At 44.2% G+C, this 20,342-nt stretch overlaps 1 protein-coding gene and 1 long non-coding RNA gene across 2 annotated transcripts in view; one reads left to right on the forward strand and one right to left on the reverse strand.

Moving 5' to 3' along the window:
* Nucleotides 1-10,818, reverse strand: LOC127476176 (uncharacterized). Its single transcript, XR_007906500.1, has 6 exons — nt 10,580-10,818; nt 6,693-6,784; nt 6,052-6,119; nt 4,813-5,025; nt 1,765-2,028; nt 1-330 (listed from the first exon to the last, which is right to left on the reverse strand). It is a non-coding gene; the product is annotated as an uncharacterized LOC127476176 (long non-coding RNA).
* The window catches only part of LOC127475914 (biotin-dependent 3-methylcrotonyl-coenzyme A carboxylase beta1 subunit-like), a 12,848-nt gene continuing 2,486 nt past the window's right edge, over nt 9,981-20,342 (forward strand). Inside the window, exons 1-11 of the mRNA XM_051798109.1 lie at nt 9,981-10,299; nt 10,866-11,145; nt 13,150-13,346; nt 14,228-14,406; nt 15,110-15,190; nt 16,140-16,318; nt 17,045-17,237; nt 18,234-18,325; nt 18,513-18,669; nt 19,399-19,521; nt 19,927-20,072. Coding sequence (XP_051654069.1) covers nt 9,996-10,299; nt 10,866-11,145; nt 13,150-13,346; nt 14,228-14,406; nt 15,110-15,190; nt 16,140-16,318; nt 17,045-17,237; nt 18,234-18,325; nt 18,513-18,669; nt 19,399-19,521; nt 19,927-20,072 — 1,931 coding nt within the window. The 5' untranslated portion in view covers nt 9,981-9,995. The remainder of the gene's footprint in view (nt 10,300-10,865; nt 11,146-13,149; nt 13,347-14,227; nt 14,407-15,109; nt 15,191-16,139; nt 16,319-17,044; nt 17,238-18,233; nt 18,326-18,512; nt 18,670-19,398; nt 19,522-19,926; nt 20,073-20,342) is intronic.

Here is a 20,342-nt window from a genome sequence, read left to right on the forward strand (position 1 = left end):
CCAAGGAATGATTGCTGCTAGCATTTATTTTTCCACAATTATATTCAGGGTTGTCCTTTCGAGACAGACCAGATCAAGGAGTGGTGCGTGCAGTACATCATCCCAGGATAAATCCAGGGAGGCTCTATGACTCAGGAGTGACTCACTGCTCCTCCTCTGTTCCTTCCAGACTCTTGGGGGTGTACTAATTTATTGTCAGTCTGTATCTGCAGTAAATAATTCCTCCACTGTGCAGAAGGAGTTGCATGTTCTGATCATTCCTCACCTCTCCAGAGGAGTAAACAGGTGAGCAGTGTTCACCTGCACCCCGAGACCCCAGGGCTTGGTAACCTGTGCATAGAGGAAAGCAGAGAAATGGGGGAGGTATTTTTCCTTCCTTGAACAACATGTCCAGGTTAATTATTTGAAACTAGATTGTTCCTACCAAACCCCCAAAATCCCAACTACTAAAGTAAGATTGACCTTTCAGAGAGTTATTTCGAAGAACTTGGATAAAATAAGATGGTATGACTCAAACAACAGTGTCTGCAGCACAGTTAAGCCACACAAATTTGTTTCACTCTTAGAATCAAGTATTCTAAAAAAACAAAAACCAAGAATGATTAATCTTTTTTTCTCTTTAGCAAGACAGATTGAAGTGTCCCCGTGGAGCAAGACGGGAAGTGTTTAAACAATGCCTGCTTAGTCTCCAGCATGTCCTCACTAGTAGGAACACAAGCCTTAGGACAGAAAGTAAAAAATAACTAGAATAAGAAGCTTTTACATATGCATGTACAAGATAAATATATTCAGGAACACTGAAGAAAGCACAAAAAGATAATGAATAGCAAACAGGCCTGTTCCGTTCTTCCCAGCCAAAAAGTTCAGGAGCCTCAGGACACTGAGGATACAGCAGAAATGCACAAAACCAGGATTTTTCCAGTGGCAATGCTGGTTCAAAAATCTCTTCCCCCATGTCATTCATCTCATCCCAATGCTCATTTTTCCTCCCCCCAGATTGTGTTTCATGGGACAGTTTTCAATGGCAGCAGTGGGTTCAACACCTTTACATCTCCAGCTGCTCATCCCCAGCCTTGTGCCACCCTGGCACAAGGGGCTGGGTGGTAAATGTTCTGTTCTGCAAAGACTGGTGCTGAAGGGACCATGAAATGGCCTTTTAAATCAAAGACAGAAAGAAAAAATAGCTGCAGAGTGACAAAATAGCGATGAAATATAATTTTGGAATTACATATGTTAAAATGTAAACAAATCTTCAAATCCCAAATGTATAGAATTGTAGACTCATAGAATGGTTTGGGTAGGGGGGGACCTTAAAGCCCATCCAGTCCCACCCCCTGCCATGGGCAGGGACACTTTCCACTATCCCAGGCTGCTCCAAGCCCCATCCAACCTGGCCTTGAACATTTCCAGGGATGGAGCAACCACAGCTTCTCTGGGCAACCCATGCCAGCGTACCAGTAACTGAGCACTGACATCCTAAAGAAAAACAGAATTTCCTATGAAAAGCCCTTTAAGAATAGCTTCCCTGTTACATCATGGAAATCTCAGTTAGAAAACTGAAGATCAGAAAAAGAACAACTCCAAAGTGGCAAGATGATGGGCTGTCGATAAATACTCCCATCCCTGGGGTCTGTGATGCTGTGGCCTAGCATTCAAAACCAGCTCGATTCTAGCTCTGTCTCAGAGAATTTGGTAACTCCAAAAAAACAGATTGAAAGTTAGAAAAGTGAGGTGTATGGAATTTGGACTCCTCCTGTGTCTAACCTGGCATAGGGAAGCGGCACCCGAGGACCAGCTGAGGTCAGTCCGTGCCCTGGAATGCAGCTGGAGCCAGGCTGCTGGGAGCTGACAGCCCTGCTTTCATCTGGCAGTGGCCCCGCCACCAGCTGCGCCCAGCAAAGAAAGAGAGCGCAGGAATTCACAGCATTCCCCCTCGGATTAATTCCCCGGCGGTCCCGCTGCGCCTGAATGAACCGGACTGGGGATTCGTAGCTCTGCTGGAGGAGATTTGCTGATTCCTCTGAGCTCCTGGGGAGAAGTGATACAGAGAGCAAATAAGCAGCGGCAGTGCCGCAGTGAGGCGATGGGCCAGGCACGGAGCCCTCCCACCCGCTGCCCGGGGCTGTTCTCACACAGGTGAGCTCAGGAGGGACGGGAAGGGCCACGGGCTCTTCCAGCCGCAGCCCTGGTGCCACCCCAAACCTCTGCCCTGGTGCCCTTCGTAGAAGACAGGTTCTGATCATGCTGTGGCAAGGAAAGAAATAAAAATGCATCATTTTAAGTACTGTTATAACTGAAATTTATGTACAGAGACACTGTGTAAGCTACCTGCTACATTTCCTCTTTTTTAAACATATTGGTATTTTTAGATTCAGATTTAATAATATTTTTCACGAATTTTTTTACCTTTCCATACGTTTCTCCTGAGTTCTGTAAAATCAGAATTCAGTCCTACAATAAGCATTCCTGCCACTCCTGCAGTTCATAATTATTACTCTGGCATTAATGAACCTGTTAATTACATCTCTGCTCTTCTGCTGAGACCAGAGGATAATGGTCAGAGACCTGAAAATGAGAGAGTTGGATTACATTTTCCAAGCTAAAAACATGACAACTGGAAATCTCTTGGAGGTTTTAGTGGAAAAATTCCCTCTGCTAAATTCTTATCTCAGCCATGGTTTCTGGGCTTTCTATACCATCTCTCTTTGAATGTTCCAAAGTTCCCTGTTTGTTCCCTGGGTCACCAGTTTGGGCTGGATTTACTGGGAGGGCAAAGAGAACTGCACAGTCAGTGCCCCAGCCTCAAGTGCCACGGGAAGCTCTCAGTGACACCTGCCAGCAGCAAAACTGTTGTTCCATCTTGTTTTTCCCATATCATGGATATATTCAGCCTTACTCATAGATATTCCTCATCCAGCACCAAAACCAGCAGAAATCAAGACGAGGTGATTAAGTGATGGGCCAGGTCTGGCACCAGCAAGTTGCCATGTCCAGCTACAGAGTTCTTGTTCTCACAGTCCTGATTTTACTGGATTAAAGTAACTTGTCATGACAACACTGAAATTTCCTTCCCTTTCTTTAGCACTGCTTAGCCAGTTTTCCAGAACAGCTTCTTAAAAGTACCCGGTTGCTTCCAGTTTGAAAGCCTGTGTTCATTTTTTTTACTTCATTTCTAACAATACCAGCTAAAAATGACTCCATTAGAATTGAGAACCCATTGTCAGTCTTTTTGTCACGTTAAATGATTAAATTGTGGCCATGTAGGCTGACTGCTGAAAAAAGGATCCTGTCAGACAGAAGGGGAGAAATTCGAAGGCCTCTTTTATGCAACAGCGAGGCTGAGAGCTGCAATAGGTGACTCTAGTTCAAAAAGATTTTGAATCAAAAGACCTACCCAGTGCCTGAGGGGTTTCAAGAAGGCTTTATCCAGCTCTGTGTGTTGAGGGCTGGATTGAGCAGCCTGGAGAATCCCAGAGCCCTCCCTCTCCAGCCCAGCTGAAGGGCTCCCCTGCGGCGCCGGCGCCTGCAGTTGTTGAACAAGTGTTTCTCACACTACAGCTCAATTAAGTCAAGGACATCAGGGAGAAGATGATCCAAGTAGCCTGGAGAGTAGAGGTAACCCACAGGAGGCTGGAGAATTCAAGCCCTTCCATCAGTCTCTTAAAGACTTAAGACTTTGCAGGGTGTTGTGACTGATTTTTCTTTTTCATTCTTTTTCTGCTGTCACTAATTGTTCACTGTTTCACAGTCAATATCATGAACCACAGACTTAATTTTTAGTGCACCAAACTAAGCGAAACATGTTACCAATAACTAAAATTATAACAAGTGTATAATATTGCAAGGGAGTACATGCAAACCAAGGATAAAACAATTCCAGTATAAAGATATGACAGAATTTTCACAAAAATATAACAATTATTAATTTTTTATCATGATTACATCTGAGCTGTAAATACTCATATAGGTGGTTACCGGCAGGACTAACATAAGCTACTTGATGTGGATTTCCAGCCCTGATGTTTGCCAGAGATTGAAATGCTGAAGTGATTTTCCAGAACCCCATTTCTCAGTGTGGTTTGTGCACTCTGTTCTGTCACTGCAAAGTGTTAATTCACATGGTACCAATTACTGGATCTTTGACACAACAAGTAGCAGCGAGAAGAAACCCCTGTGGTTTTTATGAGAATAATAAGTAGAAGTCAAGAAGACATTTTATGCCAAATGGATCAGGAAAGCAGGAACTGGAGAAGGATTTTATGGTATCACTGCAGCATCTTGTCTGTGATTTTCTATGTATTTTGCTTAATACTCAGTTCCTTGCTGAAACTTGGCACCAAAACTCAAGGTAGAGGTATTCTACAAATCATGGCAGATTTCATGTAGTTCCAAGCTCAGAAATGAGGTTTTTGTCTTCAAAAATGTGTTCCACATGTTCCATGATCTCAAAACAATCCACATCTGAGGACTCTGCCATGGCAGAGAGGGAGTAAGCATTTGGGAACTGGGGGCTGGAAATGGTGAATTAGGTGCACAGGGTACATGAAGAGAATGTACTGACCACTGCTGAAACAAATGTTGATCTTTCCTTCTTCTGAACAAAGAGTTTTTTATTATAAATAAAAAAACCACTAGAGGATTGGAGAATTCATTTCAGCACATAGGCATATATATACACATCACATATATATATATGTATCTCCATGCTTTTTATCTTGCAACAGGGTGATTAAAGATCTAATTTGTCTTCTAATTAGGCCTTTTTAATGGTTAAATCTTCAACACTGTAAACAGGACTGAATAGACCTTTACCTGGATGCACACAACCGTTGGCATCCAGCTCCTTACAAAGCTGATGGTTCTGTATGCCCAAGGATCACAAAGATGGCTTGGGTTGGAAGGAATCTTGAAGATCATCATCATCATCCAGGATGGCTCAGGCTGCCTGGAGGCTGCTGGATAAGGAGGTGTCCGAGTCCCCATAAGGAGCATAAGGTTCTTCGATTTAGTGTATCCACCAAGAACCTGGAAAAGTGCAAAAGACAGGACAAAAGACTACTTGCAGGGCTTTTCTTCCTGTTTTTGGTACTATATCACTCTGCCATCTTTATGTGGCAAGCAAATCACAGTAAATAGTGTTTTTATCCTTTCATATATTACATGGTTGCAAAAATTGCTGACAGAAACTGCCAACACACTGCACTAATAACTATAATACTGTTTCACTGGCATAAATGTCTTTTTGCTTTAACCCAGACCATCTGCTTTAGGGGCTTTTGACGATGCAATTACACTGATATTTACAGCAAAGGAAAATTTTCTGGTATGACCTCAGAGTGGGGGATCCAATTCTAAGGGGATATGTAAGAAGAAGGGGGGTATGTTAAACTAGCAACTGGTTGAGAGTCTAAAGGAGACAAGATAGGCATGAGGAAGGTGTGGAGATGCAAATTTGGAAATACACATTTAGCCTCAATTCCTCTTTCAAGTAACATTTTCCTGAGAGCAGGAAACAAACAGTCACATCCCCCCAACGTGCTGTGCGTAACAGCAGCTCCTACAGCATCGATAGTGTATTTACTCAGTGATTCATCCCCTCCCTCCATGTGTTTATCTGACTGCCCTGACCACATCCACTCCCCAATTACTAGCTAGCAACGGCCTTACAAAACCATGTTCAAGGCACTCCAAACAGTCGGACACAGGCTGAGGCTTTGGTGTCACCACTCAGTGCAAAGCGCTCACACAGAGGAATAAATCCATCAGCACTTTCCTAGAATCATCCACCAGGGTTTGCAACTGAATCTGCAGCTCCTCTAACCTAAAAAAAGCTTTCTGATGACTTCAGAAGACTCTTGGTTAGGCCTTTTAAACAGAGGAAGAAACAGATCTTCACACAGTTGTTGCATATTGCAGCTGTACAAGTTTTTCAGCAGCCACTCAGTGATTGCACCTACCTGTACAGGTAAAACCAACAGGTGATCTGGCTCTGCCACTTCAACTCAGGAAAGCCGAAGTTATTTTTTTTCTCATTTGGGTATCACCAGTTACCTGCATTCTTAGAATGGAATTCTGTTCTCTTCAGCTTGTAGCAGTGCAATTCAGGACAGACTCTGGCCCTGCAACAGGGAATTGTACACACTATTAATTATGCACTATTAATTACCTCTTAACCAGAAGATAGTTCTGCTCTTTTTGTTCTGTGCATTTTTTGCAGGAGTAAGACAAACCAGAAACTCCCATTTTTCAGTAATGTAAGCAAGTGTACACTCTTTGTTTTCTCCAAATCAGCTGTGTTTCCACAATTGGAATTATTATGCAATTATACATGGGTTTGTCAGGTCTTTGTGGCAACAGACTGGGAACCTGGGAAGGCTAAACTACAGGTAAAAAATACTGTGATACTATGTTAAATGGTGTGAAAAATAAGTGTGGATAAGGGTTTTTTAATAGGTATTTTTATAGGTGTTGTAATACATCTGCTGTCTCATAGAGCTGTACTTGAAGAAATGTGCAGAAAACTTCCATGACTCAGCTGCTCACCCTCATCTTTTGGCACAGTTTGCGAAGGCCTACCTGGCTCTGCACATCTCTCTATGTGGCGATTTATAAAACTTTAAGCCATCCAAAATAAGAAGCTAAATTGTATGGAAGCATCTGATACATCCTCAGTGGAAATTAAATTTACTTACTGAGGATCAGGCTCCCAACTTCTCTTGCATTTGACCTCCCATCTTCCAACTGGTTCATTTAATTCCTCATGTTCTCTTATATTTTCCTGCAACTAAAATAAACTTCTTACTATTTCATATCAAATGCAGTTCAGCACACCTCACAAGGCTGAGCTTTTCCTTTGGAATAGATGCAAACACACCAAGTGGAAGTTACTTCATTATCAAATTTGTTTTGAATCTATTAAATCTATTTTAGAATGATGTAAGCCCTGAAAATGCAGTGGGACTGTCTGAGTCTGTTAGCACTTCTAAGTAAACAAACAAAACCTGTTTTAATTTAGCCCAATTTCCAGGTCCCCATTGTCAGAACACCACTAAAAGCTTTTTGGGTATTAAAAAACAAAATCTAAATAAGAAACAGAAGCTCCACAAGGAGGAGGGCTTTGTGGGAACTTTCCTGCCTTTGGTCTGACAATCCAGAAAGTGTGTTCTGGTTTCCCCCAGCATCCGGTGCACTCCAGCAAGTTTCTAAATCCAGCTGAGTTCAAACTTCCCTCAAAGCTTCGGTGTTCCTTAAATGGCACATTTCAGCTTTGCTGGCAGAGCTGCAGCTCATGGTAAAGGAAGCCACCACCACATTAGCATTTTCCCTAAATGCTGCTCTATATATTCTCAATGCTCAGCTCGAAAGTCACTAAAATAAGCTCCTAAAATAACAACTTCAAACACTTGCACATGGCTGCAGCCTCTCAGAAGGGCTGTTTTTTCCTCCCTCACTCGATTCCCCCTTAGTGTTTGTTAAACAAAGGATGCTCCATGCCATAGCAAGAGAGAAAGGCTGATCCCAGTTTAAGGACTAAAATAAGTCAATTAGGATCTGTTGGTTTTTAATTAGAGGATTTGTTATTTATACCAAGCTGTCTCCCAGTACAAACTGGTGGCTGATACCTTCTGTCTGTGATAAGCATCCACTCACATATATATGGGGGCTGAAATGCAGGGAAAAGCGTTTCTTTATCCTTTAATCTGTGCAAAGAGCATCCAGCTTTCATGAGAATGAAATTAAATTACTCAGACTGAGTAAAAGGCACCTGAGTTAAATACAGCAAATCCTGCCTGTGAACACTGATTCTATCTACTGGAAAACCTGTACAATAATAAAGAATCACAGAATCATTTAGGCTGGAAAAGAGCTTTGAGATCATCAAGTCTAACTGTTAACCCAGCACTGCCAAGGCCATCACAATATAAGCAATAAAAAATTAACTGCAAGAAGTATTTAAAAAAAAATCTTCAAATTAAAATCACATGAGATGGAATTGCCACACAACACTAGCAGTTTGGAGATAGTGTCTCTTATGGAAGCCACATACTTAATTATGGAAAATGAAATAAGAATTGTGAAAATTGTAATGGAACAGGAGTCACTGATACATCCACAGAACTGAGTAGGAAAAAATCTTACTAATTCATGAAATGATATATGGGTCAGCTTTTAAAAAAAGCCCAGAAATAACAGGAAGCCTAAATCTCACTTGGAATACATATCCAAGCATTTGCACCTGCAATTCCTTCTCCAGCAAGCTGAACACTGCAGCGTTTTCACTGCTACCAACACCTCTTTGAAATTCACACCTCCTCAAATGTATTCTGCTGCTTTACATGGATTTCTGTCACCACTCTTTCCTTCCCCATTATCACCTGCACCACACAGAGCACAAAAATTCACATTAAATCCCATGGGAAATGCAAGATCTATGCAAATCTGCATAATTACTTCTGTCTCTCCTCTTCAGCTGTTCACAAGTTTCTCAAACTGTTGAGAGAAAAGAGTCCTGACTACACCAGGGAAGGAGGGAAGATGTGAACTAAAATGAGCAACAACCCAAGGCACAAATGCCCCAAACCAGCCCAAATGATGCAGCAGCTGCTGAATTCATCCATGGGTTCCATCAGGAACTTCTCATGGCTGCATCAGTGCCACAACACGTGTCTAGATTAGTGTGCTTGTTAATAGTTTCATTATTCAGTTGAGAGGAGGCCACGGAGATTTTCTCAGGGCTGGAGCCCCTCTGCTCTGGAGCCAGGCTGGGAGAGCTGGGGGTGTTGACTTGGAGAAGAGAAGGCTCCAGGGGGACCTTAGAGCCCTTCCAGTGCCTAAAGGGGCTTCAAGAGAGCTGGAGAGGGACTTGGGACAAGGGCCTGGAGGGGCAGGACAAGGGGGAATGGCTTCCCACTGCCAGAGGGCAGGGTTAGATGGGATATTGGGAAGGAATTCTTGGCTGTGAGGGTGGTGAGGCCCTGGCACAAGTTGCCCAGAGAAGCTGTGGCTGCCCCATCCCTGGAAGTGTCCAAGGCCAGGTAGGATGGGGCTTGGAGCAACCTGGGCTAATGGAAGGTGTCCCTGCCCATGGCAGGGAGTGGAATGAGGTGCGCTGGTCCCTTCCAACACAAACCAGTCTGGGATTCCGTGATTACCGGTAACAAATGCCCACCACTTGCCTCGTTTTGACTGGTCCAGAATTAATGAGCATTTTAGAAAATGCAAATCAGATCTGGGACCCTATTTTTTTAAAGAGATTATTTACATGTACAGACATGCCACTTCAGACTTAGCCTGACCCTCTGCAGTGTCTATGTTATCCTTGAGTGCTACATTTTCTCTGACAGAGGATCTCTGCCCCATGCTCCCTGGGCTCTCCCCAGGTCCAGCACAGACCTTCATCTCCCTGTCACAGGGTTTGGGACAGCAGGAGGGACTCTGGCACTTCCCAAGGGACAGCTGAAGCCACCCAAGGCAGTGATGTCACTTCCCACAGCTCCATCTGCATCGAGTTTCTGATACAAGGGAGCACAACACCAGACTGTCCTGTCTGCTCTAACTGTGGAAGGACAAAAAAATATATTTTTAATTAGAATAGCTCAGCAAATCTTAATTATTATCCTCGAGATTTTTTAATAACATATATAACTTATTTACCTACAAATTCCAGGCTATGCTGGATACTTTCACTCACGAACATATTAGTCATCACTTAATTATCACAACCCAGCCTTATTAATATGTATAATATGGATAAAGAGCTCTCTGGCAGGGATGCATTTTAATGAAGGCGCTGAAAGGCAACACACAGTAATTTCTAGAAGGTTATGACATGACTGACAGTAGCAAACTGAAGCAGCCCAGGGATGGGATGGGGTATGGAAGGAGAAAAATAAAACGAACTAGTTTTAATATTTTAATGATAAATTTAATTGGAGAGAGGACACCCAGGGAACAGGACACTGGGGGCACAGGACACCCGGGCAAAGGACACACACATGGCACAGGACAGCGGGCACAGGACATCTGAGTACAGGACACCTGGGACGCAGGGCACACGACACACATGGCACAGGAAACCCAGGGAACAGGATTCTTGGGACAAGGGACACCTAGGGGACAGGACACCTAAGGATGGGACAACCAGGGGTCGGGACACGTGTGGCACAGGACACACGGGACACTCGGGGCTGAGGATACCAAGGGCACAGGGCACACACGGCACAGGACACCCGGGGCACGGGACACCGGGGCGGGCCGCTCCGCGGAGCCGCCCCGTGAGGCGGGCCCGGACAGGACGGGGTAAGTCAGGGACGGTGGGACGGAGACGGCCGGGCCGCGGCGGGCGCGGAGCGGAGCCAGCGGCGGGCAGAGGGCCAGGCCAGGCCGGGGGGCCCCGCCGGAGGGGCCGCAGCCCCGCGCTCCCTGCCCGGCACGGCCCCGGCCCCCGCCCCGCCGCGTTCCGCAGGCCCGGGGGGCCCGCCCGGCCCGGGGGCGCAGGGGGAGCCGCGGCATCCCCTCACGACCTCCATGGGAACAGGAGGTCTCCCCTTACGACCCCCCTGGCGGGGCAGGAACTTACGGTGTCTCCTCACGACCCCCGTGGAAGGGCGGAAAGAGGGGTGTCCCCCTCACGACCGACTGGAGTCAGGATGTCCCCTCACGACCCTCGGAGAAGGGAGGGCACAGTGGCTGTCCCTTCACGGTCCCCGTCTATCAGGGGGTGTCCCCGCAGGGCCCACATGGCAGGGCAGGCACCGGGGCTGTCCCCTCACGGCCCCCCCCGAGGCGAGGGGGCCGCGTTTCCCCTCAGCCGAGAGAATCCACGCTGTAATTCCCGTCACTAAGCGCTGTCTGTTGTCTCCCAGCTCTCGGGACCATGTGGAGCACGGCCCCTCTGTGCGCCCTGGGCAGGAGCCGCCCCGGGCCCTCCCTGACCCGCCTGCTCCAGAGGGAATATCGGGAGCTCCTGGTGCATGGCCAGGGCTGGGAAAGGACACATCACCTGCCCCCACGCCGATTTGTGAGTAATAAGTCAAAATACAGGCGGCACCCCCGAACGTATCCAGTTCTGGACGGACGTGTCCTCGCTGTGCACCGACATGTGTTCGAACAGAATTTAAGGAACAGCGAGGCTGTGGTTAAAAGGTAATAAACCGGTTTTGGGGGGGATTAAAAGTGTTGCTGCTTGTAGCACAGTGTGAGAATTACTTCCAGGCACTTCAACATACGGACAGTGGTTGCCCCATCCTTGGAAGTGTTCAAGGCCTGGTTGGGCGGGGCTTGGAGCAACCTGGGATAGTGGAAGGTGTCCCTGCCCATGGCAGGGGTTAGAATGGGATGATCTTTAAGGTCCCTCCTAACCTAACCCTTTTGTGGAATGTTGACTGAAATACCCAAATCGAAGTGCAAACTGTATTTAACATAGTGCCATGTGTTGTTTTGCATATATTGCTAAGAAGTATTTTTTTTTAGACCTTCATAACATTTGTTTCGTGTTGGATTTTGAATGCAAAGACATAAATGGTGACTCACACACTCCTGACAGAGTAGGAGACAGTTACTGCAGTCAGTCGTGATTCAGTGATAAAAGCAGGAAAATGCATTTTATGTATTAGTCCTGAAAGATCAGATGGCAAAAATGCAAAGGCCTTTGTTCAGGGAGTGATCCATGAGCTGGAAGGAAAGCTACAGAAAACACACTGTGCCCTCCTGTGGTGGCATTTAGGACTTTAACAAAATCCTTAGCTTTTTCCTTCAGAGCTTTTCCAACCTCCACGGTCTGCAGGGAGCCACACTAAGATAATGGAGTCACACACGGAGTGCTGTGTGAGTAGTTGTGTCAAACAGCATTTATAGTTAAAGATCATGCATCTGGGGGAAAAACGTTGTGCTTGAAATAAAGGAAAAACCTGGTTTATTTAAGACCAAAATTATTTGAGATACCACATTTGTTTACAGTTTATTCAGTTCTTTATCTAAACTTGAGGCTTCCCTGACAATAACATTTGGTAATCACTTCCTTCCACTGCAGTGTTCACTACCGTTAGTGTATCTTCCATGCAGTAGAGTGTGCTTTTCTTCTAGATTTAGTAATTTATTCTACTTATCAGTTAATGATTTTTGTCAGATAAACTAGTTAAAGGGAGTTGACAGAGGAAGCCTTTGTTTGGCTTCTTCCCTAGAGTAGTTAGAAATGGAGATTCATGCTGAGATAGGATAAGCACATTGTTAGACTTATTTTTATATATTATATTATTGCCTTTATTAGACAGTTTTTGAATAAGGAAAGTAAAATGCTTGCTTTACATAACAGATCTTCGCTTTTTATTACACTTTGTAAGAAAAAATAATCCAAAAATGTGAGTTCATCTTCTTTCTCCTGCCATTTATATGAAAACTGTGCAATATATTTTACTATGTTCAGTCTACTAAAAGGTAACTTATAATGAATCATAGAGTCATCAAAAGGTTTGGGTTGGGAGTGATCTTAAATCCCATCCCGTTCCACCCCCTGCAGGGACACCTTGCACTATCCCAGATTGTTCCAAGCCCTGTCCAACCTGGCCTTGGACACTTCCAGGGATGGGGCAGCCACAGCTGCTCTGGGCAACCTGTGCCAGGGCCTCACCACCCTCACAGCCAAGAATTCCTTCCCAATATCCCATCTGACCCCGCCCTTTGTCAGTGGGAAGCCATTCCCCCTTGTCCTGGCACTCCATGCCCTTGTCCCAAGTCCCTCTCCAGCTCTCTTGGAGCCCCTTTAGGCACTGGAAGCAGCTCTAAGCTCTCCCTGGAGCCTTCTCTTCTCCAGATGAACACCCCCAGCTCTCCCAGCCTGTCTCCAGAGCAGAGGGGCTCCAGCCCTGGAAGCATCTCCGTGGCCTTCTCTAGATGGGACATGTTGAGCTTCTCATCCACCAACACCCCAAGTCTTCTCCCCAGGGCTGCTCCCAATCCATTCCTTGCCAAGCCTGGATTTGTGCTCGGGATTGCCCAGACCCGGGGCAGCACCTGCACTTGGCCTTGTTGAAGTTCCCCCAGGCCCATCTGCAGCCTGTTGAGATACCTCTGGATGCCGTCCCTCCCCTCCAGCGTGACTGCACCACACAGCTTTGTTTCCATTAACTGAAACTTTGTTTTTTCCATTAGATACTTGGAATTGTTGGAGAGGGTGAGGAAAGGAGGGGGAGAAAACGCCATCCTGCGCCACACTCAGCGCAATAAGAAGCTGTTTGTTCGGGAGCGCCTGAAGCTGCTGCTGGATGATGAGTCTTTCCTGGAGCTGTCCCCTCTGGCAGGGCTCAACATGCCCTATGGGGATGTCCCTGCTGCTGGATGCCTCACTGGTAATGGAAAATGGAATGGCAAAGGAAAAAGGAAAGGAAATAGGGTGCATGTCATAAGGTTTATGGAATATTTTAGTATCTGTGCATTCCTAGGAAAGGTGAACATCAGTTCTGTCCAGGAGCAGCTCCCAACAGGGAAGAGTTCAGCCCTGCTGTATTATTATTATGTGATTTTTTGGGAGGAAATCTGAGAGAAACCTTTTTTAAAAAAGTCTTTTATTTCTTCCAGTTTTAATAATTTATTCTACTTACCAGTTATTGATTTTTGTCTCAAAAAATTTAGGGTGATGTATCAAATCAGCTGTTGCCTGTTGAAGGAGAGGGTACAAAGTAACTGTGAGACACAGGAGCTGTGGTGTTTATTTTGTAGTGTTTTTCAAATCGTAGACAATTGCATTGTCTGTGCAAACACTGTCTTTTTAAACTGGAACCACTCTTCAAAATTAATTTTAAAATGAAAAAAACACTCTTCAAAATTCCTTTTTGAAAAGAACTTAAAAGAACAGGGTATGAAATCCTTCTTTTATCACAGATTGTTACCTTTCTTGGTTTTATAGGGGTAATTTTTAATTGCCTCCCCTTTTTTATCTCAAGGGTTGGAGTCAAAGTCTGTAAGTTTTTCTCTTTCATTGTCACCAGGAGTACGCAAATTTATTTGAAGTTCTGTCTTCTGTCATTTGGATTACTTTTTTAATGTCATGGTTATTCCAGAGAAGAGGGATAGATTTCTTTCCTTTGTGGTATTTTCAAGTTGATTTGGATCTTCTTGAGACAGTATTACTGAAAAAAACCTCTTGGCTATAATTTGGCCCCCTTGTTTTGTGTGTTATTTTAAAGAGTCACGATAAGTGTCTGTGGAACTGATTTGAATTGAATTACAGGAATTGGCAAGATCTGTGGAATCTGGTGTGTCTTCGTGGCAAGTGATGCCACTGTGAAAGGAGGAACTATTTACCCAATTGGAGTGAAAAAACAGTTAAGAGCCCAAGAAATTGCCATGGAGAACAGGCTGCTGTCTGTGCACCTTGTGGACAGCGGGGGAGCATTCCTACCACTGCAGGTAATGCTGGCATCATTGCAGAGGAGAAAACATCTGTGTTATTTCATCCCTTTGGCTAATCTTGCATCTACTCACAGTTTAGAAACTTGAATGAGTGTGCAGAGCTGCTTTTTTGTCTTTAATAAACCAGTACCTAGTGTGAGAGGCTTCAGAATCTATAGTTTTCTCTGTTTTATTGCCTTGTTTGTGCTAGCAATGCACCAATGTCCATGGCCTTTAAAAGTGCAATTTTTGGAATTCTTAATACAAAAGGAGAATTTGCACAGGTTCCTTTCCAATGGAAAAGGTCATCCTGTCACAGAGATTGTGGTTGTTCCCTCTCCACACTGAAAGCAAGCACGCAGCAAAAGCTTTTACCTGACTTAAGGAGTTGTATCAAAAACTGAATAAAAAGGGAAACTGCTGAAGGCATTTTACAGATAAAGTAGGAACATGAGCCTCCACTTCTCCATATTTACAGTTTCAGTTTGTTTAGAATAAATTAGTTTCACATAAAATCATGTAAGACATGGGTGTATTTTTGGGATTTCACAATGGAAGAAATACCATAGTGCATACTGTATATGAAAGGTTCAGGTGTGATTGTGAGTGAGGACCTTCCCAGGTTCAGTTACAACATATTTGGGAATGAATGGAGTGAAGAGGAGGCACCAGCTTTTATAGTTAATATTAAAATTCATTTTTTCTTTTCTCTGTACATCAGTCAGAGCTGTTTCCTGACAAGCTGCACGGTGGCAGGATTTTCTACAATGAAGCAGTCATGTCTGCCATGGGAATCCCTCAGGTACAATGTCTTGGGGAGGGCAAGTGAGGGTGGTCTGTGTGATCAGTTGAGTTCTGAAAAAAATATTTGTTCCAATACAATTTTTAAGAACAACTCTCAAACGTGCAGAAAAATTCCTAAATTTATTTGTGGGGAAGGGAGACTCAAATAGTATCAAATCATGGAATTGTTTAGGTTGGAAAAGATCTCTAAGATCACTAAGACTAACCATCAATCCAGCACCACCACCATGTTCACCACTAAACCATGTTCCCAAGTGTCATATCCACGATTTTTGAAAACTTCCAGTGATGGTGGCTCCACCACTTTCCTGACAAGTCTGTTCCAATGCTTTAAACCCTTTCTGTGAAAAACATTTCACCAGTATCCAATCTAAACCTCCTCTGGTGCAGCTTGAGGCCGTTTCCTCTTGTGCTGTCCCTTGTTCCCTGGGAGCAGAGCCCGACCCCCACCTGGCTCCACCCTCCTGTCAGGGAGTTGCAGAGAGCAAGAAGGTCCCTCCTGAGCCTTCTTTTTCCCCAGGCTGAGCCCCCCCAGCTCCCTCAGCTGCTCCTGGTGCTCCAGACCCTTCCCCAGCTCTGTTCCCTTCCTTGGACACACTCCAGCCCCTCAATGTCTTTCTTGGGGAGAAGGGCTCAGAACTGGACACAGGACTGGAGGTGGGGCCTCCCCAGTGCTGGGTACATTGTCTCACATAAGGGAACATTTCAGCCTTAAGGATCTTCTGTTTCCTGACTGACTGTGATGGAAAAACATCAAATCACTGGGTTATTTCAGGGTAAACATTGAACTCTCCAAACCAGCATTGTTGTTCCTGCTGGTTTTATATCTCCAGTTCATTGTTCCCCAAGCTGTGGTTTAGCACCTTGAGCATTTCTGGAACAACTTTGGGCTTTGGCTTTTCCTCTCCCCTCTCCAGCACTGTCTGTTATGGTTTCTGTGCCCTCAGGTGGCTGTGGTGTGTGGCTCCTGTGTTGCTGGAGGTGCCTACGTGCCCACCATGGCCGAGGAAGCTGTGATCATAGATAAAATTGGGACACTGTTCCTGGCTGGCCCACCACTTGTAAAAGCTGCTACAGGAGAATATGTGTCTCCTGAGGACCTTGGAGGAGCCAAACTTCACTCACAGTATGTGGAATATTCTCAAAAATAGTAGAGAATTCAGCATACTCAGCTTTACAGGAACATGGCATTGTCATTTCAGAGCAGGGCCAAAAGGGGAACCTGTGATTACACTGGTTTTCCTTCTCAGATTCAGGGGTTTTGGTTAAATCAGCCAAATGGAAGTAAAATTACATGTTGTTATGGGGTGAGGCAGAGACTGGACCAATTGGATTTGGATTCCCATTGTTCCGCATACTTCCTGAACAACTTCAGGCAAGTCAGTTCCTCTGTGCCTCAGAGGGACCAGCTCAGAAGAGAGATGCTATCACCTGTTTTCATAGTGTTTTCCAGGATACATATATTTAATTAACTACATGTCTTATGTACTTTTTATCCAGGCTGGAACTGCTTATTTTGAAACAGTTCCTAATGTTTGTTTTCCATTTTCCCTTTTCAGTATTGTTTGTAACAACAGCCTCATGAAAATACATTCAAAGGTCTTTCTTTAATCCAGATAAACACAAAAGTCACAGGGAAGAACTTCTCCTTACTGTGAATTTGGGTTAGACTGCATGGAAATTTTCTTGAGCTACTGCTTTCAACTCATTCATCCAGAACAAAATCACACAGTATTTGCAGGGAGTTTGGAGAGCCACAGTACAGATTAAGGTTTTTTCCTTTGGTTTGGGCTTTCTGTCAGAGTTTACATTTCATGCATTCAATGCTAATCAATGTTGCTCTCTATCCTAGAGTCAGTGGCTGTACTGACCATTTTGCACCTTCAGAAAAGGAGGCCTATGAATGTATTCGCAATGTTATCTCTACGTTAAACTATGACCCAGTGCCAGAGGAGGGCACAGAGCACGACAGTCCCCTGTACAGCTCTGAGGAGCTCTTGGGACTGGCACCACAGGACTATAGGTGTACTCTTCCTGTCAAACTGGTAAGGGGACAGGGATTACATTCCTTCATCCCTCTGTCTGCTCTGTCTCATAGCTCCAGATTTACAGACTGCTCTCTCTTGAAGAATACGTATTTTTACCTCATCCATTGCCAGCCTGTCTTGAGTCTGCAACAAAGCAGGACGGCAAGAGTTCTGTAGAATTATAGAAAATATTTAAATTGAAATCCTGCTGGAGATAAGATACATTCTAGATAGTTCTAGATTATGCCAGCTGATCCCCATCTGTTTCCATGCACTGTTGAGATGCTGTTGTGTCAGCATGGCTTGTACTGTGTTGGCTGCCTTGAGAACATGCACCCCTTTAAAGTCTGGTTTTCCCCTCCTCCTGTTTTTTGTTTGTTTTTTTTTTTTACCCCAGGCAATCAAGACTGTCATGAAACAGAAATGCCTGACTGAAAAAACAACACAGCTCGAATTAAACTTGTTTGAGGTTGGGACAGACACTAATACTTAAGCAGAGACAATGCAGAGCTGCCCACGCTATTTTCATTGTGTTCTAGATGAGATTTAGTCTCCAAGGATGTGAATCCAGTATCTTTTCCAGTGGTAAATTCTTGCAGTTAAGGGGATTGACTGTAGAAAGCAGAGTAGCTTTGGAAACGGGTTTTAATTTTATTGGAAAAAAGCCTGAGCAATACGCAACAGAGTGTTTCTTATGCACAAAATCTGTAACTGCACATGCTGGGGTTTTTTACATTTTTATGCACATGAACAACTGTGCTTTGAAACACTGAAATAATTTTTGAGTTGGACTTGGCTCAAAATACATGGTTAGTAATTAAACTAAACACAAATTGGATGTTTTCTGCATATTGAGTATTTAGCAAGACACCAAAAGACCTTCTGTGTTCATTGAGGTGGATTTCTTGCACAACACAGGTCTCCTACTATTTGAACAGAGCATTTCTTTTAGCAGAATTATCCCATTTCACTTCAATTTCTGTAGTAAAGTAAAATCTGTGTGTTTCTTTGCAGATTCTGAGCCGTGTGGTAGATGGAAGCAGATTCCAGGAATTCAAGGCTAATTTTGGAACAACATTAGTAACAGGATTTGGCCATGTGGAAGGGTAAGGCTGTGAATATTCACTATCAAAATGGATGGAGGCATGTGTCTGAATAGCTTTTGGATCACCATCAAGTTTTACAATATTTCAATAATTTCTAGGGTTCAAAAGTGAAAATCATGGAATGGTTAAGGTTGGAAAAGACCTCTAAGATGATCAAGTCCAACTCTCCATGTGTCTTGTTCTGTAGGCACTTGGTGGGGATTGTGGCCAACAACGGGGAGCTGGCTCACGACGCTGCTCTCAAGGGCAGCCACTTCGTCCAGCTCTGTGGCCAGCGGGGAATTCCCATCCTCTTCCTCCAAAATACTGCTCCACAGCCAGCAGAGCCAACAAGCATCTCACAGGTATGGCAGGTCTGCTTCCATATACTTAAGCAATTCCTAGTTCTTCTTGTGCCTAAAGTTACCTTTTCACAGTTATTAATTCTTAGGAAAATTGTTCTTTTTTAAACCACTTTTGATGGTTTAAATCATGAAGCTTCATAATGACTTTATTCTTAAATCTCTCCATTCTCTCTTGAATTTTAAGCAGGCCTGTATGCCTATATAAAATTATAGTGGTCAGCTGGCAATGCAGGCTGTAAAACCTATAATTTAAAGTGCTTTTTACATTGAAATACAGTTTATTGATTCTTCTGACACCACTGCACTCCAGAAAATTAGCTATTTCTCTTTTAGAAAAGTGTAGACATTAAAGTACAGCAGGTTTTGTCCTGAGCTGGGGGAAGCCTCATAGTAAAACCTCCACTAGATTCCCGGATCTGTTTCTGCAGTCTCGGTTCCTCCCAAGGTCACCAGCCCTTAGACAAAGCCTGGCACAAATGAGTTGCTCAGCGTTGGAGGCATTTGCACCTGGTTGTAATTGTTGTACTGATTTAAGTATTAAAATAAGTGCATAATGGGCTTATGAGTTAATGATATGAGTCAGTTAATGATGCTGCATTTCTGGTGTGGAAGAAACGATCACACAGAATTGTAAATAATAAATAAATGTTTAGAAATATGAGTTTGGTGGGAGCAAAGGGGATCTAGAATAAAGTCTTAAAGGATCTAAAATGTCTCTTTTTATTCCAGGCAGAGGCTCATTCCAACAGGCTGAAAGCCCAGGCTTCCATGATGGCTGCTGTTGCTTGTGCTGCTGTTCCCAAAATCACCATCGTCATCGGGGGCTGTTACGGGAGCGACAGCTACGTCATGGTAGGGGTGGGATCAGCCCGAGGGCTTGGGACACACCTTTCACACTGTGCTAAAACTTCACAGCCCTGCAGGTTTAAAACAGTCGGTTACCTCGATCTGTCACCTGTTTTCTAAGTCAGAAATGCAGCACAGGACATGATTACTGAAAATTAAACATGTAAGAATGAAACATGTAGGTCCTTGGAGTTAAAACTCAAATACCAAAATAGCAATATTGAAGGCAGTGGGGATGGTTTTTGGTGGTTCCTACCGCTGGGTGTCTGTGCTGATACAGGAGCTGTGTCATTAATGCTTTACAAATCCAAGTGTGTTCCATTCTGCCTTGATCTTCATTGTGCCATCCCACAGATACCTTTTGTGATTGACTTCAGTGAGTTTCACTGTGCTTTTGTTTTTTCTTTGTAGTGTGGGAGATCGTTCAGTCCAAACTTTCTGTTCCTGTGGCCTAATGCAAGAGTTGCTCTTGTGGATTCAAGACATTTCTCCACAGTCCCACAAGCTGGGGACAGTGACTCTACAGATGAATCAGAGGTGAAGCAGCTGAAGACAAAGTAATTGCCCACTCTTGTTCATCTTACAGAGCACCATATCCCAAGCTAATAAAGCAAACCTGAACCTACTGAAAAATATTTTAAATTTCCATGTAATTTTATGTCTCTCTGTTAGGATCTTCTCAAGCTGGTCTGTGCTGCAGAATGATCAGATCTGTTGTGTTGTTTTCTGCATTCAGATTCATTTTAACAGCAGTACTGCATGGAACTATTTGCTTGTTTCACCTATGACTTTTTCACTGCCCTGATGTTTTCATCATGCTTTTAAGC

This window comes from Manacus candei, unplaced genomic scaffold, assembly GCF_025592945.1.
Source record: "Manacus candei isolate 608988 ecotype Guabito, Panama unplaced genomic scaffold, ASM2559294v1 h1tg000005l, whole genome shotgun sequence".
NCBI classification, from domain to species: domain Eukaryota; kingdom Metazoa; phylum Chordata; class Aves; order Passeriformes; family Pipridae; genus Manacus; species Manacus candei.